The 26587-nt window shown below is 44.8% G+C and overlaps 1 protein-coding gene across 1 annotated transcript in view; it reads right to left on the minus strand.

Moving 5' to 3' along the window:
• The window catches only part of LOC146810320 (cholesterol transporter ABCA5-like), a 1540893-nt gene that overhangs the window by 621155 nt on the left and 893151 nt on the right, over positions 1-26587 (minus strand). Inside the window, exon 20 of the mRNA XM_085617316.1 lies at positions 7348-7517. Coding sequence (XP_085473442.1) covers positions 7348-7517 — 170 coding nt within the window. The remainder of the gene's footprint in view (positions 1-7347; positions 7518-26587) is intronic.

A 26587-nucleotide genomic window follows, 5' to 3' on the forward strand; every position in this document is an offset into this window, starting at 1 on the left:
CCACAAGCAGACGGACGTAGATATTAAACAACATTGGACTTAAGGCTGATCCCTGAGGGACTCCAGAAGTAAGAGGATATAGCTTTGCAATGGAGCTGACCGAAAAGACTTGAAAGGTGCGATCTTTCAGAAAAAAGGTCATCCAAGAAAAAGCTGTCCCTTGGAAACCCAGATTCGCTAAGCTTTCCAATTTAGTGGTATGTGAGACAGTATCGAAGGCTGCGCTAAGGTTGAGATGGGTCAGCACTGCAATATCGCCCTTGTACAGAAGCAGTCTCAGATGTTCATTGACTCCCAGACCAGCAGATTTGGAACTATGTTTTGCTCTTAAACACAACTGTGAGGGATGCAGCAAGTTTTGGGACTCCACGAAGACGTTCAATTGCACGTTAATATGCTTCTCCTATATTTTGGAGTAAATGGGAAGCATTAAGATCTGTCTAAGCTCGGCTTTTTTGAGAGCGGCAAAAACATGGCATGCTTCCATGCCTGGGGGATGAGGACGAGTTAAGGAGGCCTACCAAAAGTTGCATTATGTCCAGGCCCAGTGTGGTAAGTTTGGCTGGAGAGAAGAGGGTCTTGAGGAGAGCCAGACTTTTTAGAATCTAACAAGGTCTGGAAAAGAGGGGTGTCCAGATGGGCCATGGAATTCATTTTTTTGAATAGTTTGCGAGGATTCAGAATTGTTTGCTTCATCAGTTGGATAGTCCATCTGTAAGCTGGTGCTGGGGATGTTATCATCCAACTGGAATTCCTAGGAAACAGCTTTTACAACGAGGGTTTTACCATGTTGTACCTTTACAAAACATTTTTACCATGCATGCTTTTAGAACACACATGCTTAACCAACGTATGCCTTTGCTATGCATTTAAGGTAGTTCTTTGATGTGGGGGGTCTCCCCCCCACAAATACATTATATATATATATATATATATTCACTTAAAAAACCATAGGTTTCACACATGTTATAGTTAGCTGGACATTTCACTCGTAAAAAAACAATGAAATTCCCCCGTTATAGTTAGTGCAGGCAACTATAACTCACGCGACCGCAATCCTCTGCTGATGACGTCAGATATTACATCACTGTATTTAGACACTTATTTACCCATGTCTTCTTCCATTAATCTTTAGCTATACATATATTACATTTTATTTTTCATAAAGACACATATGTCATCAGTGATGTAATATCTGACGTCATCAGCAGAGGATTGCGGTCGCGTGAGTTATAGTTGCCTGGTTTTTTACGAGTGAAATGTCCAGCTAACTATTACATGTGTGAAACCTATGGTTTTTTAAGTGAATTTGCAAGGTTTTTTAAATGCTAATTCGTAACTATAACGTGTGTGAAACCTATGGTTTTTTCAGTGAATTTGTACGTTTTTTTAAATGCTAAGTTATGTATTTATTAATTTTTTTTTCCAGGTTTTTCACCGTGCACGCACCGTGAAATTTTTTCTTTTTCGCACCGAGCACCCACAGTTCGCAGTGCGTGCCGTGCGCGCGCGGTGCGCGCACCTCGCGATTAAAAAAAAAAAAAAAATTGGTTTTTTTCTCCCTTGAGGGTCCTTCTGTGACCCCCCTGACCAAGGCTAGGGGGTCAGGAACTGTCCACTCTGCCCCTTTTCACGTTCTCCACCTTTTTTTTTCACCCCCTCAGACTGCGAGAGACAAAATGGCGGCCGACACTACCTGGTTTCGACCGATTCGAATGTTTACCGACATCTATATAACTATAACTCACGCGACCGCAATCCTCTGCTGATGCTAATACTGTATTTAGACACTTATTTGCCCATGTCTTCTTCCATACATTTTTAGCTATACATATATTACAAATATTTTTTTTCATAAAGACACATATGTCATCAGCAGAAGATTGCGGTCGCGTGAGTTATAGTTGCCTGCACTAACTATAACGGGGGAATTTCATTGGTTTTTTATCAGTAAAATTTCCGCTAACTATAACATGTGTGAAACCTATGGTTTTTTCAGTGAATTTGCAAGGTTTTTTAAATGCTAATTCCTAACTATAACGTGTGTGAAACCTATGGTTTTTTCAGTGAATTTGTACGGTTTTTTAAATGCTAAGTTACTTTACGCCATTCGTGGCGTGCGCGCCCACTTAACGCAGTTTGTTCCGTGCGCGCGCGGTGCGCTTCGCGCACCGCGCGCCCACTTTACGCAGTTAGTGCCGTGCACGCACGGTGGGCACGCGGTGCGCTACGCGCACCGCGTGCCCACGTTACGCTAGATGGGCCATGTACGCACGATGCGCTTCGCGCACCGTGCGCACATGGAGGACATATGATGCACTTCGTTTTGAAAGGTAATATTTTAATTTTTCGTATATTTTATAAGCCATGCACAAATGGTGCCCTTCGGGCACCATTTGCACACGGGGTGGAGAGAGTGTGGATAATTTTTTTTTTTATTATTTTTTTAAAAAATATTTTAGTTTATCATTTGTCTAATAAGCCATGCACAATTGGTGCTCTGCGGGCACCAATTGCACACGGGGTGGAGAGAGTGTGGATAATTTTTTTTTTTTTTTAATTTTTTACCGTACGCGTACGGTAAGCGTAATCGGCGAAATTGCCGAAAAAATAAAAATTCAGTTTTTGGCCTTGGGGGATCTTTGGGGACTCCCTCAACATGGCTATGTGTGTGGGAGCTGTCTAAACAGCCCCTTTACATGTTTTTGGGCTTTATATTTTAAAAATCACTCTCAGTGCGAGAGAGAAAATGGCGGCCACCGCTTCCTGGTTTCGGCCGATTCGAATGTTTACTAAGATCTAAGAGCCAATCAGAATCGCGCTCGCGCACGCCACCGTACGCGTACGGTAAGCGTACCGTAAGCGCACCGTAAGCTGGATCAGATATATATATTGATTTAAAGGCTATTTTCTCAGAATCTACTGAACAGATTTACACCAAACCTACAAAAGGCACTTCCTTGACCTGAGGACTACCTCTCTGCCAAATTTCTGTAGCCCTGTCTAAAGGTCCTATGGAAAAATGCATGGGAAAAACGCGTTTTGGGACCCCCCTTTTATCTCAGCCCCCGCTTGACGAATCCCCCCGAGACTTTCAGGGTAGGAGCAGAGCGTAGCGCCCCACCTATTTTGAAAAATTCGCGAGGATTCGTCGACCGGCGCCAAAGTTATTCAAAATAGAATGTTGCGGATTTCCTATGGAAACGTGGTCCTAACTATAACTACCTACTGGCGACCGCCAGTAGGTAATATATATATATATATATATATATATATATATATATATATATATATATATTAACAATGTATGGTAAGCATGCATACGTTGTAAAAGCATATGCAATCTAAAACAATGTGTGGTATAAAATGTGTGGTAAAGGCATGCAGAGTATTTCCCAGCATTGTTCCGACATACAACCGAATTTGCACATCCAAGCAGTCGTGAGAGAATGTTGGATATATGTCACTTTTGTTTTTAAACAAAAACGTGCGCTAGCTCCTCACATTGTGACTTCCTCACATTGGGACTGTGACAGAAAAAGGGAAGGAGATACATTACTAGGATCTGAAAGTTCGGAGCGGTGGTGATTTCATCTGAGTAGAATGCTGCCCGGGCAGCTCTGCATAGAATGTGATAGTTTTTAGTGCCGCTTTGTACTGAAGTCTTTTATACTCATCATAGATTTTCTCCAGGACCTTTCCAGGCCCTTGCACTGCTTTTTTCCTTGCGTAAACCCTCATTAAACCAAGGGGCTGGATTCTAGCTGATGAGCTAAGTTTGGCTGGCAGGACTGCATCCAGGAAATCCCAGATCTAGACACCCACCATAGGTTGGTCTGAATAGACAGCCTGCACCAGGTTTGGTGACGTGTTCCAACTTTGAACATTAAGAGAGGGAAGATCTAGTTTGAAGCAGTTTCTAGACCTAACTTGAGGTACAGCCACAGCCGTGGAGGGTATTAAACAAATCTGAATAGAGAAAGGGACTGCAAAGTGGTTTGACCAAAGAAGCGGGGGTCCGTGGTTAGGCCCTTAATATTCGAAAAGATAGGATCTAGAAAGTATATGTCCTTATGTGTGGGTACCGAATTGATTAAGCTAAGATACAAGGCGCTAAGGTCATCTATAAGGGCCAAGCCAGAACTGTATGCGGGATCCGCCAAATAAATGTTAAGGCCCCAGGCAGTATGAAGTTGCCAGACTTAAGAATGTAAGGAGATAGAAAGTCAGGAACCATCCAGCACCAATTACCAGTGTATCCTGGGGGACGATAAATCAAGGCACCGGATTCTGTCAGATCATGAGTAACAAGGCTTCACAGGCAGAGATAGACAACTCCTGTACTTTGCATTGATAATTTTCCTGACTTGTCCTTGAAATCCCTTCTAACAATGCAGCAATTTCAGGATAGAGTGGCAATAAAATTAAGTAATGATGCCTTGTGGAGCCACGTTTCAGTCAGAAACAGGGCCTCAGGGGCATTACCCATAACAAAACTGTGTATGTGCTGTTGATGACTTGGCAGGGACGGGCAGGTAATGTTGCAGAAGAGAAATTTACTCCCCAACGCACTACACAGCCCCATTTCTCGATGACCCAGGAGAGCAAGAAGCATCTTCACTGGGGGGAGTTACAGGAGTTACAATCTGAGCTAAGCAAGAAGTTGCAATGAGTGCAGCTTTTTAGGCTCGTCTGAGGGTCTAAGGAGGCCAGGCAGGCCTCTGAGCAGGCAGGGCGTAGTGCCTGAAAGTTGGTCAGCAGAAAAGACCATTCTATTTGGATAAAAAGATGCAGGTTACCTGTCCCATGGGCCTGTTTGGACATGGACAGGCGCAGAAGGACTTGCCTTTGGTGCGCCAGCGGCTCGTCCGATGCGTGTCTGCGCCACAGACGTTCTTAAGTAGAGGCCATGCGCATAAACTAGACCGTTAACTGTGCGACAAAGGAAGAAGCTATCAAATCAGAGCACATCACACCTATTATAAAATATCTCCTCTGACTAATGCAAAAAGTTTGAAATGGCATTTTTCACTCCTAAAGCCATCCCTCTAGGATTCCACAGCTATCTCAAGGACAAACTATGAATCAAAAGGGACACCAGGAGTAAATCCACCATTTATTAAAAATGCCTACAAAAAAATCATATACTAAGAATAAGTCCTTCTCTGAACAAGACCTGAGACTTTGGAACCACCAACCAGATGATCTACGGTTCAACCATCAACAGACTAGCCTCCAGGAAAAAAAAGTTAAAAAGACATCTGTTCATAATGTAACTCAATGTCTTAAACCTGTGATACTTTTGCTATATTGTTCAAGTTGAATGTGTGTTTCCTTTGTGGCAAGGGCTCTAGGTTGCAAGGTGAGCAGCTAAGTCACTAGGCCACATCACATCCTATAACTAATTGTCTGTTAAGTACCTGTCTCGAGGATTTAGAAGAAAGAGGAAAGATTCAAGCTAGAAAGTAGTTAGTGAGTGTTCAGGGAGCAGGGAAGGGACAGCTATTTATGTTGATGGCAATAATGACAATGGGATTATAACAGGACAGAACAGGTAGACACAGGTCAAGAGTAATTGATCGAAGATACATGGCTCAGAAGAAGGGCTATTTGAATTTGGGGCAAAACTGGCAAAACCGTCAGCACACAATAGGGTTTGTTAAGAGGCAGACACAAGTTGGTTAGCCTAGAGATGTGGAAAGGACAGTAGATATTTTTAAACTGGAGTAGCAAGTGAAAATCTGGTAACAAACGAAAAGAGGAGCAAGTGCTAAGACAGAGGCACATTTTGATTAGATGATTTAGATTTTAATTGAGACAAAAGATGCAATGATACTTGGGCTTACATTGCATGAAAAAGGGCAAAGAGAGATTATCAGTTCCAAGGCAGTTGATAAAGGGTTGAGATAAGACTCAGAATCGAAAGACATGGCCAGGTCGAGGGGAGATGTCAGACTTCTATGTGCATTTACGACCTTATGGCTGGGGCGAGGATAATCAATTCAATTCAATTCAATTAGCTTTATTCGGCAATTAAGTCATAAAAGCACATTTACAAACATTACATAAAAATACATATAAATTATCTAAAATATTAAAATTGCAATTAAATATGTAAATAGCCGTCAAGCTTGGTTACTTTTTTTTTAAAAAAAGGTAAATAAAAAGCAAGACGTGAGAATGAGGCCAACCCATATCGACTTAAAATATACAGGCGGCTGCTAGACATAACTTTATTGACCCGGTACTTTAGCTGTATACGTGAGGTAGTTACTGCAAGAAATATTTACAATGCTATTTCACGGGGGGGGGGAATTGGCGATTTACCTCAGAGCTTTTGTTCTTATGCTCCAGGCCCACCCCAGAAACTTAGCCACTGCTATACATATTGGGGGAGCAGGATCTGTGCACAGAATGCGAAGGGCAATAGCATATCTTCTGATACCCAAAAGCTTACAAATAGGTTGTAGCCATTTTTTCCGGGGTACCACGTACATTGGACAAAAGAATAATACGTGTCCGATGTTCTCACATACTTCAACACATCTGTAACATTTATCATTGTTGGTACCTTGCCTCCCCCATCTGGAAGTGAATTCTGCGACGGGTAGTGTTCCCACCCGCAACTGAAAATATAACTTGCGGTCAGAGGTTTTTTCAATAAAATCCCAGTACTTCTCTAACTGGGGATGAGCTTTTAGATCAAGAAAGCGGGATGTTAGATGTGTAGAAAGGCCTTGGGTGGTTTCCAACTTGTAAACCCATTCCCAATACATCTTTTTCAGGTTTTCTTTAGATGGGAAAACAGTGTTTGCAGGGTTTTTCCAAAGTTCAGTCAGGCCTATACTGCCCAAAAGAGGATAATCTAAATCAAGAAGCAGGTAACAGGCTCAAACATGCGTATGGTGTAATAAGTGTAGAAAGTAGAGCAGTGGACATCACTCAATAAGCGGCATAAATGGCTCATTATATGATATGATGACAGCTAACGCCTGAAGATATAGAAGACCAGTGTAAGGAAATTGACTGCACACATACTGGTGGAGATGTTTAAGTGACAGAAGAGGCTTCATTGATAATAATGTGGACAAGTGCACTGTTGCAGTAAGAGTGGCAGAAGAATGGGGAGGAAAATTAAATGCACGTTAAGAGGATGATGTCAAGGGGATTCAACTCTGAAAGCAAGGTAGCATGCTGAATCTCTAGATTAAGATGGTGATTATGGCACCTTTGACATTCGGTTCAAAGAATGCAACTAAAACAAGTGTCTTGTACCCCTAGAAATGCTATTTCTGTTTCAAATTTAATGTACATCAAATGGTCTTCTCTGTTTAATGTCTTCCTTACCTGTGGAGTTTTGGACAAGCAGGCTTGTTAACAACTTTTTGCTCTTCTGGCCAGGCATCAGGAAATAAAGATCAGGGGAGAGTTTAACCGGACCCACTGAGCTTTTGAAGTAGCGATGTACCAAAAACATAAAAATCTGGACAGCTATAAAAATTAAAAGAAGCAACAACCTGAAAGTAAAGAAGTTGTTTCAAAATAACATTCATCATTAACATGAAAACACAAATTGAGCATATATATATTCACAAATTTTAAACAGTCATTTTAGAAGATATAATGATAGATATTGATCCATGTTTTTACAACTGCTCTTGGATTAAATCAGACCATTGTAATACAGATTGTTTAGGACTCCCTAACAAGTTAAATCCAGAAAGAATGGAACGGCACATGTACAAACTAAGTCATGGAAGTGTCCAGGAATATGACAAAAACAAGCCATGAAAGATTTACCAACGCACCCATACAGAGAAAGCCATGAAGGAGTAATAAGGCACACATATATAACAGATCATGACACTGATTTTGGGCTTATGGATGTAGCTGACCACTGAATAAAAGAAAACACGGGTTGCATGGGTTAGACAGCCAACAAAGAGAACTCATTTTGATAGCGCTCTGGCAAACTGCCTTAGAATCATTCATGATCATTTTATTTAGAAACCATTTCAACTCCTGTGAGAAAGGAATAGTATTGCCATATATCTGCACTACGAATTAGCAGGTTCTTTGGATGCTCAGGCTCCCAGCAGTATAGCAACGAGGACATTTTGCAATGGAAGTGAGCCAAACCCTGAACAAACACTTACCTGATGCAGTGGCTACTGGATTCCTGGCTCTGGCTGGTCAGGGAGGCAGTGCATACAGTAATCAGTAGAACGTGGTGCTGCTAGGCTGGAGGGAGCTCCCAGCTGGCACGGGGCAGAAACAAGTAGGAAACCAGGTGTGGACAACTCTAGACATGAGCGAACTATGCAGGGAGAAGTCCCCAATGACAGCTACAGTGAGTGTGCAGTGGAGTGGAGGCTGTAAGGAGTCTGGAGTTCAGGCATTGGGGGAGAAAGCCTTTCACTGAAGTGAGGAGCAATACATATTAACTGAGCAAGAAAAATAAATGGCTATGGTCGGAGACTGTAGGTGGGAGCAGGCCATGGAAATAATATATTGCTGACAACCAACGGACGACCGAGTGGGGATCCCCAGGAAATAGATTTCCAATGGAGGCTTAGAGGACACCCTAATAGCCTACAAATCAGAATTAGAGACTCTATGATATTAAACACCCACATTAGCCGATAAAGGTTACACCTTATGTTAAAGACACTGATTTCTGATGTTAGAATCAGAGTGACACAGAAAAGATATGAACAGAGGAAGATTCAAAGATTTTGACAGCCACAATCCATTGGTGAAAACTGAGTGAGGTGAGAAGGGTTGGAGGTGTTCCTAGACCGCCCACCCTAGGCTACTCCCTGCCTGTTCCTCATTGCTGCAGCTTGGAAGTCCACCAATACACTGGGATATTACTCAGGTGGCAGCACAGTCACAGAGGACCCAAATAATACAATGTGGCATTAACTTTTATAAACGTGGGCAAAGACAAAACAATGTATGGAATGCACCTAAGTAAAATTGATAAATATGCTAGGGCAAACACGGAATCCCAATCCTGAATGTACTACAACAGCCGCCAAATTACAGAGATCACAAAGTCTCAACACCGGCCGATCACACTAACGTGATCCTCAAAGCCATCCACATGTTATGCACAATGATAGAAATTAAGGCCCTAAGTTAGAGTTTGGAGAATGAGATACTCTATCGTAAACGTGACAGATATTCTATCTGCTGTTTTACAAGTGCAATAGGATATATAGTGTCCAGTCCTCCAAACTCAAACTCAGGCCCTCAATTAGGAAAAGTAAGCCAGACCAACAACCTTTTAAAGCACAACATGAGAAAAATGACAGATCGAGTTAGAGGTCAATCAATCCATCTGTAACCTGAAAGACACTGGAAGAAAGAGTGACCACTTTGATGACTGTCTCAAAGAAGGCAGAGACTGACACAGTAATCTACACGTTGTAGGGTTGCCAAAAGTGGTAGTAGGCACACACATTGAGAATTTTCTTGAACCATAAATACGCACAATGATGCATGTAAATCAACTCACAACATGCTCTATATTAGAACAAGCACACAGTTTTTCTTCACAGAAGCACCCACCAGTTGCCCCACCCCAACTCATAACTGCTCACATTTTAAACTACTGAGGTTCATGATGATATCCTGAAAGTATCACATGGGTCAGAACCCAAGACAAATGACTCCTAGAAGATTCTGAACTTCACAGATTAAACGCACGAAGTTCAACAATTGATGAGGAACCTGTAAAATATGCTGATATAGCCAGCCAAAATAGGAATCATCTTGCACTCTAAAACCTATTTCTTCGGGACCACAGCAATGATGTGGGACTGGGTGGAAGAAAGAAAAACCCTTCCACTTATCGGCGGCAGCCACAGATGCCCAATTGGCAAATGCAATCCAAAAGGCATTGATCCAAGAAACATAATACTGGATCGCTATCAGGGTCCTAAAGAAAATGGAGATTCTCAAACTCAAAAGCTTGAACACTGGTAAAAAGCTGGAGACAAAGCAGTCAAAGTACAGAACCAGTAAAATCCAGAACACACATGATAGACGTTAAGACACAACAAACATTGAACTACTGCAAAGACCCTCACTTGAGATGCCATTGCATATTCATAAAAAAATTATCTCAAGAACAAAACTTAAATGGGCGAACTGAGTGCACACCCTACATATTGTACGTTACTAATGTCGAACATGGAAACAGATGCTTTTCGGATGGAAGTATAGGAAGGGGAGGACGTGGGTGGGCTGTACACAATCATAGTTAATGATTTGTATTAAAAGGAGCTTGCAATGCACGCAAATATATTTCAGTAATTAAATCTCTGAGATATAAGCCAGATATGACAATTCAGGGCACTTAACACGTTTGAAATCCTGAATGTTAACAGGCTGAACAATACATAAAAAGAGCAGGAGTGGTGCAATATGTGAAGCTGTTTGCTTATTAGGGTATTTAGTGTTTTTTTAATCACAGGGCTGGGAGCTGAACTTCACCCAGACTTGATGAGGTTGCTGACTATTTGCTACAACAGTGTGTCAGCTTGATCTGAAGACCAGAGCTGCTTTTTTCATGATAGCTGTTTCTCTGTGACTGGACTGAATCTCATGAATATGGATTAGATCCTTGCCTATTAATGCTCTTTGCTGGATCTGCTTTTTTGTTGTGACTGTTAGTTTCTTTTTGTGATGGTGCATTGTTGGGAGCGCTTATATTTCTCTATCCTGAAGAGGGTTTCAAGTACTCACAACAATGAAAGACTGAAATGTCAATGCTGTGTATAGCAATCATTAAAGAACTTGCTACATCTGATATATATCTATATAAAACCGGACTTCAACTGCAGGAGGATTTGATTTTTGTAATACCAGACCACTGTGGTAATATATGCAAAAGAAACAATTGATGGACGGAATACTGGACAATGCCAATATTCACCCCCAGTAACAAGGATCTGGGTTTAATCCATCATTATTTTGTTCACCACCGCACCCCAGTTTGGACCCAGCCATATGCAAATCAGTCTTGACCCAGTTCCTTATGGGAACAGTCCTGGGGCCGGTTGCATGGCATCACCCTTCATCAGCCAGACTAGCTTGAATCCAGTGTTGAAGTAAGGATGGGACGCACGTCTGGGCATACCCTTCCCACTGCGCAGGGTCAAGACTGATTTGCATATGGCTGAGTTCAAACTGGAATGGCATGGGGAGCACAACAATGATGGATTTAGGCCCAGATCTCTGTACTGGGGTGAATGTATGACATTGTTCTGCATTCTGTCCATCAATTGTTCTTATTGCACTATTGTAACATTCCAGCCTTTTATTGTACTCTGTCTCTACAAATACTTACTCTGCAATGTATAGATAGTGTTCCTTTGATACTTTGATGGCCTTCTGCATAGTTACACATTCATTTTTTTGCATCTACATCCAAGCATGTTTCACTAATTCTCTTTTTTTTTTCAATATTTGATCTACGTATTAATATTTTTTTGTATTATGTGCAATATCTTTAGAGACACCTGCCAATTGTATTACTACTGTATAAGACCTAGCTAGCTGGAGGCAACAACTTCTTCTTCTTAGACAAATATTGATACTCTGGTAAACTTCGTGCAGAGTTTAATAAGGGCTCCAGGGAGGGTACACCCATGGTATCAGTGTCAGGCCAATGTGAACACCAATCATACCAACTAGTGAGGGTCAACGGGAAAGGTCGACATGGAACGACTGGCATTGATCCAGATCCATACATGGATCCCTGGGGCCTGACTGGTGCCTAAGCCACTGGCGTGGATCCAGTAAGGGCCCCTTTGGAACCCATGGGGCCCGACAGAATGCTAGAGGGAATGGGCTGCCCAAATATGAGGTGCATAGCATCATACAATTTTCTCAATTGGGCAGGGGATGCTCGAGCTGCGGGAAACTCTGGGAGGTGCGGAGACGACACAGGTGCTGGGTCAACCGCAGACCAAGCCTCGAGGGATGCTCCTTCGTATCGTCGGCCGACAGATGAGGTGGAGTCGAAACATGCTTCGACTTCTTCTTGTGCGGGCACATACGCATATGGCCCAACGACTTTGTGTGTGACAAGGATTTCGGACTCTGCGATCGTTCCCAAGATCTTCCTCTCGACTGGGATCTGGATTGTCACGACATCGCACATCAAGCCGGCAGTAGCTTGAGGGATCGCTCCCTCAAAGCCTTTGTGTGAATGGGGTGCCAATAGAAGCAGGCCTTTGGGTCGTGGTGGCGTTTGAGTTACCAAAGGCACACAAGGAACAGGTTCATCACAGACAGAGAGCGGTGTCAGGCTTCGCAGGGCATAAAGCAGGCTTTATTAGATGACATTCCTGCCATACCAAGAGGAAAAGAACCTCAAAACACTTTCGTAAAACGTAGGAAAAAGTTAGTCAAAAATTGACTATGGGGTAGCTCTTCCCGGACCTATCCTGACTGGCGCTGAAAGAAAATAACTGACATCAGCGCGCTGGGGTGTCACCCATATAGGCAACACGCACGCTACTTCTGGCGCAGACAACACCACGCAGAGCCAAATGACGCCACCTACCGGCACGCAAGGGTACTGGTCAAGAAGAATTTCTGGATCCAGTCCGACGCCTGGGGATAATTCAAGGTAAGAAATCTGCGGCTAGAAGTCTCTATTAGATTAACTGTGACAAACCATGTATTTATCAACTACAAGTGGGCCATTACCAGGCAGAAGAGCGACAATGCAAATATGCTATTAGTATTGAATATGAATTGAGGTTTGGCGAGAGCGAGATGATAGTGCTACTAGACTGTAAACAACAGAATTAACTGAGCCAAAACTCATGGGCACATTACACGAAGGAGAGCCAAGCAGTGGTCTACCACTGATAACCAAGGTAGTTTGATGGTTGGGACAAAGCACTCAAATGGGAGAAACTGGAACAGAAAGACAACAGTGGAAAAAATGCTCTGGTGAAACTTCTAGGGGCCTTGCAGCTTGGGATGCCATTGGCACTTCTAAAGCTTGACAAATAGTGGCCCGGCTCCACGTGGCCTTGTCAGCGCCGGAAGAGACGTGCGCTGTGACTATATAGACGCCACCCCAGCACGCTGATGTCAGTTTCTTCTTGCGACTTTTCCACACCAGGAGTTGAAAGCCACAAAGAACACTGACTACTGTTGTGGAAAACTAGACCTGTGAAAGGGGAAAAAGCTAGTCACTAGAGATCTGTTGGCAGAGTGGGGAGGATGGGTGGATCACTAGGGAATCTGCTGCTAGACAGAGTCTCAATCAGATAAGGCATAACAATGGTAAGCAACGTGTTCATCTGATAGAGTCTTCTAGCCACAGATTCCTTACTTTAGAATAGATACCCAAACAATACCTCCCAGGAGGTGGGTCTGCGGAACAAATTCACACTAGAAAGTCCTGCAGGACAGAATGGGCAAAGTGCCTATCCCAACAGTCCTGACTGTCTAGGCAGTAGAGCTTGGTGAACGTGAGAAGCCCAAATTGCTAACTGTCAGATGTCCAGGACCAGAACTCTGCACGCTAACAGGAGTGGTTGCATCCTTAGCTCTGTGGAATGAGCACACAAACCCGCAGGTGGTTGCCTCTTGGCCACTGCATAGCAGATTTTAACGCAGAGCTCGATCCTTTGGGAGATGGTCAGTTTCTGCACAGCTTTCCCCTTCTTTGGTCGGACATACCCCATGAAGAGTTGGTCATCAACCCTGAACTCTTTTGTGCCGTCAAGGTAGAACGGGTGCAGTAAACTGGGTTGCTCCTTTTCTTAAGACAGATGCGGCGGAGCAAAAAACGTAGGCAGTGTGATGGACTGGCATACATGAAAGGGAGAGACAACTTCTGGCAGAAAGGAAGCTCTAGTGCAAAAAACTAGCCTGTCTGTAAAGATGGCTCGGTACGGAGAGTTAGATGACAAAGCCAGGAGCTCCATGACCCTCTGGGCAGAGGTTATCGCCACAAAGAAGGCCATCTTGACGGTAAGGAGCCTGGGAGGACAGTTATGCAGTGGATCAAAGGGAGCGCACATCAGAAATATAAGTACGAGATTAAGGTCTCACTGAGGCATGATAAAGGGTGAAGGTGGAAACATATGTTGGAGACCTTACAAAAAAGTATTTATAATGGGATTTGAACAGGGATGGCTGATCTGGCAACCACAGAAAGGCTGAAAAATAGCCCTCTAAGGTGCCTAAACCACAACCTGACTGGGCAAGAGAAAGAATAAATAGAAGGACCAAAGATGGAGGGGGCAGAAAGAGGGTCAACTTGATTTTCTGCACACCAACCCACAAACCTGCCCCAGCGGCAGGCAGATATCGTCTTGGTGGAGGGATGCCTGGCTGCCAAGATAACATTGTAGACTTCGGACAGATAGTCGAAAGCTATCAACTATTGTCGTTCAACCTCAATGCATGAAAGCGGAGTGTTGACAGGTTTGGTGGGAGAACCCTCCCCTGCTGCTGCGACAGACGATCATCCCGAAAAGGCAGCCTGATCAGAGTACCAATGGCTATGCTCAACAACTCTCCAAGCTCAGACTGGAACCACAAGGATGAACTAGGCCCGTACATTCCTGATCTTCATGAGTACCAGGAGTGGTAAGGGTGGAAAGGCGTACAGGAGGCCTAAGCATCACTCGAGAGAAAAAGTACCTCCAAGTGAGAGCCGCCTTTGAAACTCCTGTGTGCATAATCGCTGACATTGCGCACTCTCAGCAGTGGCGAAGACATTTAACCAAGGCTCTCCTCTCCGCTGAAAGAGACCTTGCACTACCTCCGGAGTGGGATGCCATATGCTATCCGCTAGGTATCCTCTGCTGAGTTTGTATGCCCTGGGGTTTTAGAGAGTCTGGCAGGTGTTAACCACCAGTGATATGCCCTGACATTCCAGCCATGTAAATTGGCGCACAGCCTCAGGACAAAGAGTCCATGACCCCACCCCGCCCGGTTTGTTGCAGTAGCACATGGCGGTGGTGTTGTTCGTGAACATCTGCACTAGCCTTCCCTTGATGGAGGGTAGAAAGTATTTTAATGCCACCCGTGGAGATCGATTTGGTTGATGTGGAGCATGGATTCTGCCGGAAGCCAGAGGCCGCTGATCTCCACCTCTCCCAGATGGCCGCCTCCTCCCAGGAGTGACGCATCTGTCATTATTGTCACATCTGATTGGAAGGTGAGGGGTCTGCCGCTGACCCAAATGAGGTTCATTAACCACCACTGCAGATCTTTTGCAGTTCCCGCCGAGATCTGTACCATGTCTGAAACAGTCCCCTGATGGTGCGCCCACTGAAACTTTCGGCCCACAGCAGGGCCCGCATATCCCAGTGGGCATGTGTTACAAGCAGGATGCAGCAGGCCATGAGGCCCAGTAGCCTCAGAGTCACTCTCACTGAAACCCGGAATAGAGGCTGAAACATCAGTATCATAGGCGACCTCCAGCGGCAGATCCTTCTCCCACCTCGCCGCCAAGACCTGGAACACCCTCCCCACCAACCTACGACAGACCCAAGACCTACTGTCCTTCAGAAGACTTCTCAAGACCTGGCACTTCTTCGATCAGTAGCAGCCCCCCCCCCCCAGTGCCTTGAGACCCTCACGGGTATGTAGTGCGCTTTACAAATTCCTTGATTGATTGATTGATTGATAGGCTGAATATCCTGAATTTGCTCTTCAGGAGGATAAGCCCAAAACTGCACCTTGCCAGAACAGCTCTGATGAAAGGGAGCATCTAAGAGGAAGTCAGGTATGACTTTGGCATGTTGATAGTGAACCCCAGCAAGTGCAGAAGGTCTGCCTTGTGGATGAAATGAAGATCAGCAGCATACCAGGTAGGGTGAAGTAAAGTTTTTATTATTAAGTGCTCCCTGCGACATATGAGTAGCTGTCCCTCTGCCAGCCAATCTCCAACTGGCTTCCTTGAAAAACAACTACTCGAGCTGGAATGTGGAACACAAGGGTAGATGGTGTTCCACATCCCTCACAAGGTAAGGAAAGGCAAAGTACAACTTTGTGCTTGCCAACTTACCATGCATCATCTCAAAGGTGGTCTTATCAGTCACTCCGTGTGCACTTCAGTGATACGCCCACAACATTTCTAAAACCATACCACCAACATCCTCCCCACAAGTCAAAGCCATTTGAATGGTACCCTTGACTATGCGGTTTGCCCTCTCAACTATACCATTTCCCTGAGGATTGTAAAGCGAAGTGTGTTTATGTTTAACACCAGAAGCCTCTAAGAACCCTCGCATTTCTTGAGAAGTCAGTTGCGTGCCATTAACTGTAATAACAACAGATGGTAAGCTCTCCTCCCACCAAATCTCCTTCAATACGCCCACAGTGGCTTTGGTGGTAATCTCCTTGATGAATATTACTATAAGCCTTTTAGTATATAATTCTACAACCACCATGGCAAATCTCAAATTACTTCTCAATTCATTCATAGGGCCGATAAAATCCATGCAGACCGTGTGCCAAGGCCGCTCTGGATCGGCTATATGTCCCAAGTCCGCTTACACTCCCACTCTCAAATGCTTCTCACTCTCAAAGATCAAATTTTTCCTCCCACGTATCTACTTCAACATCCATCCCTGGCTGCCACCAGTCCACACGCAACCTCTTCATCCTAGTTTGACCTAAATGCCCCTAACGCGCTGTTTCAATACATTTGTCCCTCAAGCCTCGAGGAGGAATGAACTGTTCACCTCTCATAATCAAGACGTCACCACACACCCATAACTCATCTGAAAGTTTAAGGCCTGACACAGAGATAAACAGTACTCTCTCTCCTACCTTCTTGCAACACTATACGTTTAACTTCCTACAGGGTAACATCAAACTCCATCTTTTTGATCCATTCGTACTCCATATTGGCATGCGCTCATACTACATTCAAAACATTTTGGACTGCAGTTACAGTGCCTTCATTTTCGCCAAAACATATGGCCCATCCAATTGCCTCCATTCTACAGACAGTCTTAATTAACAATCCACCTGAATGTTTCTCCATCCCTAGATATGCTCCACCTTATAACAGTACTCCTGTAAGCGAGTTGCCATTCTGGAAAGTCTCGCCAAGCATTTACTCATTCCACCCGGTAATAGGGAGTTTATGATCAGATCTTACAGTGAACTTGGAACCCCACAAGTAAGTTTTAGAATACTCACAACCCCCAGGCTGTCGCTAAGGTTTCCTGTTCAATAACAGAATAATTCCTCTCAGTATCAGTCAATGTCACGAATGCCACGGTTTTCTCATGCCCTTTGTGAACTTGTGCTAAAACCACCCCAAGACTTGTAGCACTGTCATTCACAATAAGAATGGATCCTAGTTTAGTATCAAAAGGTGTAAGAATACCAGCCCCTCAAATTTCTCTTTGATCACATCAAAACAATGTTGTTGCTGCTCCCCCCACTCAAAAGTGGCACTCTTCTAGAGTAATCATAAAGTGTCGATCATTTCAGAAAATCTTTGCACAAATTTTGAATAATTTTCAATGAGACCTAGAAGGATCCCAATTTGTCTTTGTCGTCATCCAAAAGGTTTTCCTGTGGCCTAATGCCTTTGGCAGTTATTTCATAGCCCAAATACTCCACCTTGTCAACCATAAATGTACATTTCTCACGACTAATTGTCAACCCAGCTTCCTTTACATTGTGGACAGCTTGTCAGAGAGTTTGATTATGTTGTTCCACTGTGACCCCAAATACAAGAATGTCATCTTGAAATTAAACCATGTTGGTCATGTCCTTAAATAACTCGCTCATCATGCGCTGAAAAAAGCTCTCAGCTGAACAAAGGCCAAACGGCATCAAGGTACGTTGAAAGATTCTTTCCATGGTAATAAACTCTATGAGTGGTTTAGACTTCATGCAGTTTGATTTGATGACATGCATTCTTCAAGTCCAATTCAGAGAAATACCTCCCACCACTCAAAGCTAAGAGTAGCTCATTTATGTTAGGTAGCGGATATGCGTCTACTACTGTATTTTTAGTGTTTTAAATTAATAAAAAGTCTGAGCTTGATATCGGATTTTTCGGTAATAACAGGGGAAACCCACATAGAGCTTTCAACAGGTTCAATCACACCAGATGATACCATATCCCTAAGCATCTGTTTTACTGCTGCTCGAGCCACCAAAGGAATCCTACGTAATTCATGCTGTACAGGTAGTGCATCCGGTTTCAATACTATTTTATGAACATACCCCTCCAAAATGTCTTTCAAGCAAAAATCTTCAACAACCATTACTTGAGTTGGAGCACTGGGATTCACAACAATGCAAAGTTCATATTGGTGCATCAAGCCTAAAATGGGCAGCCCATCTACAGCCACATAAACTTTGCCTATTGTTGATCTTCCACTAAATTCTATAGTAGCCTCCATGTATCCCAACAAGTTTATGGCCTTCCCTTGATATCCACCTGGATTGATATCCTTAGGAGACAAATTCACTCCTCGCCATAATTTTTCAAACACTATTTTTAGAATGATTGTATACATAGAACCATAGTCTACCATAAGTTGTACCATTTTCCCATTGACAATAAATTGTGATTTAAGTATATTACTCCTACCCAGTCCTTCCTCAGCCTCGTCCACACTTACGATTCTGTCTTCATGTGGCACCATACTATTATCCTCATCTATAGCAGCTACTCTGGGTTTGCTGATTTGTTTGCATACTATTGCAAAGTGTCCCCTGCGGCCACATTTCCTACAATTTTTACCTACAGCTACACATCTGCCATAGTCTGCAGTGTGGTAGGTACTACCACACCTATAGCAAGATCTAGTTCATTGCCTAAGTTTTGGTACATCACGGCCAGATTTTAGTACAGCAGCTACATCGAGATCCTCTCTGGCAACGGTAGAGACAACATCTCTATTATTGCATTCTTTTTTACCCATTTCATGCATACAATGTTGCGATTGTTCAACTACTTTAACAATGTCATCTCTGAGCGACGGATTTTTGGCTGCCCAAAGACGTTCTTGAGTTTTCTTACATTTGCAATGAACAATCAGCTGATCACAGACTAGTTCATCAGTCATGGCTCCAAATTTACATTTTAGAGAGAGCTCTCTCAGCTTAGAGACAAAGTCATCTATTGATTGACCTTCTTCTTGTTGGTGAGTATAGAATTAATAACGATTCATGGCCAAGTTAATATCTTTAGCAAACATGGACTCCAGCATGTTTGTTAGCTTCTACATACTCATCTTCAATTGGGTCACCAGTGGCCTGGGTTGCGGGTGGTAAGTACTTAAAAATATGTTGACTTTCTTTGCCTAAGTTGTTTAAAAGTAACGCTTTTTTGCAGGAAGCACTGAAACGAACGCCATCCAAAGGTAAGTTTCCAAGATTGTTATCCAGTCTTCCCATCCAATAGAAAGCGGACCTGGTGAAGCCAAAAATACTGGGGGAGACACAACTGCTCCTTGCGATTGTATGACATAAACCAAAAGGTTTTTCTAAAAATAAACAATGATGCAACTAGAACAACAACAAAAAATAATAATATATAAATATTTTGTTCTCCGAATGTCGACGTTCTTGATCAGTAATAAATCGTGTGCAAGTCACCGAAAAAATAAAGGAATGACTCACAAAGTAGGTGTGAATCACTGTGCTAATAACTGAACCATAACGGACAGCAGGAGGATAATAAAATATTTTCCTAAATAGTAAAATGTAGAAACACTGCTGTGTGAATCATCGAAAAGCAACTAACCCAAAAAATGTGCATATAATTGTAAGGAATGCAAAGCGAGTATCAAGTTACAAGGTGACAGTGGTGTGCAAGGCAACGATAATTAGACTCGCAAATCATGTGAACGACTCACTGTTCTGTTCATCAGTTCCCAAAGAACAATGGCATAAAGCTGTAATGTAGCAGCGCTCAACGATTGGAAACGCCCAAAATGGCCTCCGACGTCATGCAGAGAAACAGAGCAACATGAATTCGAAGGGCAGTGGGCGTGACAGCAGTGCACGCAGAGCTTTGAAGATCTGCTCGTGCTCGCAACTTATTCTTGTGATGGTGCTGGGATTTCTAAGATATGATTGTGAATGACAGTGAACAGTTTGCGATGCACACCCACTAGGTGTGCATCGCAAACTGTTCACTGTCATTCACAATTGACTCTTGTCCCACATTGTGATAGCACCCGCAAAAATGGAAAAGCAGATATGTGAATAACGAGCAAAAACGATAACGGTAACGTTTGGAAACATCAAGACAATCTTGGAGTGACGTTTTTCCACAAGAATATTTCGCAAGAAACAGGGGATTACAAATGATTGACTTTTTCTAAAAAAGAAAGACTTTTTAACCATGTGATTAATTCATCGTTTTTGTGGTGCAGTGCTGAATAACGAATCTACTAATGCTGTAATGTTGAACAGATTATTTGGTTATAGTATAGGCTAATCTATGGTTTCTCGTGTGCAGTAAAAGGAAGGCTCAGTTTTGAAATAAGGATGGGGGGGTCACCATTTCCAGCAGTGGGCTGTAGTAAGAGACGTTTTTTAGATCACAGTGAGAGGCATGCTGGGAGATGGAGTTTGCACACATGGGCACGTATACAGGGTGCATGCGTAAAGACACATAATCCAGGCCAGAGTTTAGGTTACGCAGTTACGTGTGAGATTGACCACCTGGGGACAATCAAGAATGCAGATCTATAGAGTAGCCAAACTAGAGCAGCTTATGAGAGTTGTGCTGTTACAGAGCTGAGTGCTCCGGCGCACCGTTGAAATGCAGTGAAGAAGATGCAAGGCAGTTCAGCAGTTGGGATTTTAAATTAAACACATGTCACGGTGAGTGGAGTAAAAATATCGCCGGCATAGTTAGAACGTTGTATTGCAGGTTAACATCTTTGAAAGGGGTTATATAAACAGAGGGGATTAAGGAAGGTTTGGTTAATCATAGTTACGTGGGGGTTGAACTGAATGGGTATTAACAAGGACGCAGGGGCGGTTTGTCAAAGATACGTTCAGCACGAAGAAATGGGCATGTTTTGAATCGCTGTCTAATGTGCAAGTTAAATTAAATCATTCAACTGTTTGCAGTTAAAATTTGTTAAATACAGCTGTTTATCGTTGCAAGTAGTAATGTCATGTTTACTGATGGCGGTGTTCAATTGTTTGTTTTGTAGATACCCCTGACGAAGGGAATAGATATTCCCGAAATGCATTGGGTGTTGCCAATAAAGTTGTGACATGTGGAAAAACACACTCCTTTCTCGTTTGTGTTACCTTTTGGAGTACAACTGACGCATGAGTAAAATAAATTGATAACAATTGAAGAAGCGGTTTAAAGAATAAAATGAATAAGAGTACAAAGAAGAAAAATTGAATATTTTGATTTATTGGACTCATAACAGTCCAGGCCTTGGCTGTGCAGCCGGAAGGGTTCCCAGAATGTGGTTCCTCTGTGTTTAATTTCTAAGATATGCTCACGCCCGCAGCAAGTCTCCTGTCTGCTCTGCTAAATGTCAGTGCTTCGCGGCCGGGATCATACTCACCAAGTGTCAACTGGAAAGAAATTCCTGCCCCTCGACACTCTCCTCCTGCCCCTCGACACTCTCCTTGATGTCCAGATGCCCCGACTTACAGTGCACGGCTGTTCCACACACTAGGTTCGCAGCAACTACTCCTCGCAGGAATCAGCTTGCTCTTCTCGTCACCAAATTCCTTTGGATAAAATGAAGAACAGCTGCATACCAGGTAGGGTGAAGTAAAGGTTTTATTATCAAGAGTTCCCTGCGACATAGGAGTAGCTGTCCCTCTGCCAGCCAATCTCCAACTGACTTCCTCGCAACACAACTACTCGAGCTGGAATGTGGAACACAAGGGTGGATAGTGTTCCACTTCACTCACAAGGTAAGTAACGGTAAAGTACAAGTTTAACAGTCTGCCATAGTCTGGAGGTGGGAAACGACTACCTAGGGTGAGCCCACCTTCAACAGCCAGTCATCAAGATAGAGAAAGATTGGTACCCCTGATCTCTGCAGATGAGCTGCAACCACTGCCATTACCTTGGTGAACACCTGAGGGGGGCTTGTAAGGCCAAAAGGGATCACAGAGAATTGAAGGTTTTTGTGGCCTACCATGAACCACAGGTAACGTCTGTGGGCAGGCAGGACAGGAATGTGGAAATATGAGTTCTGCAAGTTCAATGCTAGCATCCAGTATCACGGGTCCAGGGCAGACAGGACTTCAGCAAGTGTGAGTGCAGGTCTAACATAGGACAAAGGCCTCTGCCCTTTTTGGGCACCAGAAAGTAGCAGGAAAAACTATGACCCCACTTCTGGCACGGGCACCCTCTCTATGGCTTCCTTGGCCAAGAGAGCCGCCACTTTCTGGCAGAGTAAGTAGAAACGATCCTTCATCAGCCTGTTGCAAGTGGTTGGCATGGGTGTAGGGGTAGTCACGAAGGGGAGGGAGTAGCCCCTTTGGACAATCTGGCAATCCCAGCGGTCTGATGTTATCAACCTTCAGTGGTGCAGGAGATTGTGTATCTTTTCTCCCACTGGATGTCCATGATGGTTGAAGGGCGAACTAAAAAGGTTTTGAGGCTGTGGCTGCCGGGGGGAGTGATGGACTGGCCCGACCACTAGCTGCCCACCCACGGGGTCTGAGTGTACTGTATGCCATGGTGGCTCGATGTGTACAGACTTGGCTGGAAGCCCTTTCTTTGGCCACGAAAAGAGCAAAAGGCGGTATGGGATTGCCGGTAGGGGGCGGGGGGAGGGACTATGGAATGGCACAAGGACCAAGGTGTCCAGCCTCTTGGATTCCCTAGCCGGTAGGATGGTAGGGAATGAGCCAGGGCTTACACGGGAAGTGAAGGCTTGGACTACCAAGCTCCCTGGGGTAGGGAGTTGAGCGGAGAAATTGGGGTTCCCTTGGGTGGGGCTATGACCGTGCTTTTGCACTGTTCACAGGAGTCCCTGTGCAAGGCCTGGACCAGGTCCCAAGCAGGACGTCCGTAAGGTCTTTATTAAATGAGAGAAGTGGTTCTGAGGGGGTCACTCCAGGCTGAAGTACCTCTATCAGTACATTAGTCATGACCACCACTGAAGGCAGGCTAAGGTCGAGGACCTTGAACGCCCTTCTCACCCCCATAATAAAGAATCTCACTCCTTCATCGCCACATCAGGAGAGACCATTCCAGTATCTGGGGAGGTGTCAGGTCCACTGGTGTCTGCCAATTTCACACACCAGTCCATGTTGGGGTCTAGGGGCTGGTATTCCTCATAGTCCAGTGGCCCCTCCCAATCTACCCCAAGTCCTAGCCATAGGAATAGTGCTCAGACTCCAGCCTGGAAGTCAAGGTTCCAGCCGGTGATGGAGTCGGCATCGGGCGACGCCCTTCCATCTCTGTCTCGGAGAGGACACCGGAGATGCCTAGAGCATCATCATTGAAACATTTATTGGGGAAGGTCGAGGTAGTACGACCAGCGCTTATCCTGATCCATTTGTGGATCCAAAGGGCCCAACTAGTGCCGGGAGCACACCGGCTAGTGAGGGACCAGTAGGGGCCCCTCCTGAACCTCCGAGGCCCTTAGGCACACAAGCTGGGACATGTTGCCCAAATATGAGGTGCATGACCTCATAACATTTGTGGAGTTGGGCGGGGATCACTCCAAATACTGGAAACTCAGGGAGGTGCAGAGCTGGTTCATGTGCGGGCCTTGAATGAAGACTTTCCCTTGTCTCATTGGATGACTTCGACGGAAGGGGTAAAGTCAAGAACTCTTTGACTTGTTACTCTTTTTCTTCTTGTGGGACTTACCCAAACGCCCGGACGACTTTGACTGGGATGAAGATCGATGGTTCAGTGACCTGTGGAGTGGCAAGGAGCTTGAGGGACCTTTCTCTTAAGGCTTTGGGGAGCATGGCACGGCAGTCAATGCTGGCCTTCGTGTCATGATTGCACTCAAGGCACCAGAGGCAAAGAAGATGCGGGTTTGTTGGTGACAGGTGCCGCAGGGCATGCAGCAAGCTTTCTAGTGGACAGCCCTGCCACACCATGAGAAAGATTTAAAACAACTTCGCCAAAAAGTTGAAACATGGTCAGGTAAAAAGTGACTGGGAGTAGCTCTCTCCAGATCTGCGCTGAGTGTTGCAGAAAGAAATGAACTGATGTCAGCGCTATGGGGTGGTACCTATATAGGCATCACGCATGTCACTTCCAGTGCGGAGGACGCCGATTACGCAACGCTGAACTGAATACCACCACCTACCAGAGCACATGAGTACTGCTCATAACATTTTTCCAGATCCAGTCTGACGCCTGGGGATAATTCTAAGGTAAGGAATCTGCGGCTAGAAGTCTCTATCAGATTTTATTTGTCCTTTGATGTCACAGGAAGTGATGTCCCACAATCATTGACCCTGTTGTTATTATCAAAAGTGACATCATTGAAATGCAAATAAAACCTACAATAATGAGAATGAAAAACAACAAAAATATAATAAAGTAAATAAAATTGTACTTAATTATAAGCTACATTTTTACCAGGCTTCTATGATGATGGGGTGGCGCCTATATAGGCATCGCGCACGACACTTCCAGTGCGGAGGATGCCGACGACGCAACGATGAACTGAACACCACCACCTACCAGCGCACATGAGTACTGCTCATAAAAAATTTCCAGATCCAGTCTGACGCCTGGGGATAATTCTAAGGTAAGGAATCTGCGGCCAGAAGCCTCTATCAGATTGTATTTGTCCTTTGACTGTGATGTCAAAGGAAGTGATGTCCCACAATCATTGAACCTGTTGTCATTATCAAAAGTGACATCATTGAAATGCAAATAAAACCTACAATAATGGGAATGAAAAACAACAAAAATATACTAAAGTAAATAAAATTGTACTTAATTATAAGCTACGTTTTTACCAGGCTTCTATGATGAAGTTTTTTTTTTTTTTTTTTTAACTTTTTTTTTTTTATTTAGTTTTGAAAAACATAACAATGCGAGAATATCGGCTGTGCAGATTTTTAGGAACAAGTGCGGAGATATATCATTACACTCCCCCCTCATATACAAACAGCAGTTCAACATCATGGCAGCAGACCATAGAAAGACCCCCCATCCAGAGCCCACCCGTCTCATCCGCCCGTGTCCACCAAAGGGGAATGACGCAGTCAGGACACACCAACCATGTGCAGCGGGCACCCCCATCTTCGGCTCAGCTCCCCCAATGCAGCCCGCCCCGAGAGCGCACATCCCCCCATTACCCAACAGGGAGGACTACCTGAGCTACCCCACTCCCGTAGGCACTATTCCGGAACTGGTTCGCGGTGGGGAAGAGCTCGGGAGGTTAGCGATATAGGTCTTGTAGGGGCCCCAGATATCCTTGGGACGCGCCACTGCAGGGAGGAGACTGGCGTAGATCTCGCTATTTGTGCTGCAATAAGCCATAGACGTGAGCCATGTCCCGGCCGTGGGGGCCGTTCTACCGCCCCAATGTTTTGCCACCTCCCGTTTGGCGAGTAGCAGGCCCAGGGAGGCTAGCCTGCGGACGTTCTTGGGGAAGTTCACTGTGTAGCCCAATAACGCAACCTCCGGAGTGGGAACCAGCGTGAGCTCCAACATAGCGCCAAGGATCTCATGTATCTGCGTCCAGTATGATTGCAGTCTGGGGCACGTCCAGGACAGGTGTGCAAAGTTAGCGTGTGGTGCAGCGCATTTCCAACATGTGTGCGGGCGCGCAGGGTCAATGGCGTGGAGCCTAGCTGGGGTCATGTAGCAGCGGCGAAGAAATTTATAATGGAGGAGCTTATGTCGACTATTGAGCGATATCGCGTTAGTGACTTTGCAACAAGCGGTCCATTGGTCATCTGTGATCGGCCTACCCAAATCTGCCTCCCAGGCCGCTCTCAATCGGCCATCCTCACATGGAACCAGCGCCGCGCATGCCTTATAAAGCTTAGATACCATGTGGGCACCCGAGTCCTTGTCAATGAGGAGAGTTAGAGGCTCGAAGGATGCTGGCTCGAGAGGGAATCCCGCAATGTCTGAACGAGCCGCACAATAAAGCCGGCGCAGGACAAATTTGTCCATGAACGTGGCCTCACTGAAGCGCTCCTCCTCCGAGACCGAAAATATGTGGCCCCCAGGGTAGAGGTCCCCGATCTTAGTAAGGTGAAACTTGGTCAAAGTACGCTGAACCAGCGCCTCCCCCGTGCCAGACAGCAATCCGGGGTTGGGAAGTGGAAGAGAAGAGGAGTAGAGGAGAGGTTGGGCAAGATAGCGAGTAAGACGATGCCACGGCCAGCTTGTGGTGGACACCGTTTGAATATCAACTGGGTCCCGGGGAACCCCCTTTGGCAACACAGCCGCTAAACGGCCCGGGAGAACGAAATCCGCCTCGGGACGCAGGAACGGAATACGAGCGTCAGGGTGGTACCAGGCATAGGCGTGCGCACATTGCGCAACCAGATAGTACAAATACAGATCCGGTACCCCGAGGCCGCCCCTATCAGGAGGGAGCGTGAGGGTCTTCCAACCGATCCGGGGGTGCTTCCCGCCCCATACCAG

Source organism: Triturus cristatus, chromosome 7 (genome assembly GCF_964204655.1).
Source record: "Triturus cristatus chromosome 7, aTriCri1.1, whole genome shotgun sequence".
In the NCBI taxonomy this organism is placed as follows: domain Eukaryota; kingdom Metazoa; phylum Chordata; class Amphibia; order Caudata; family Salamandridae; genus Triturus; species Triturus cristatus.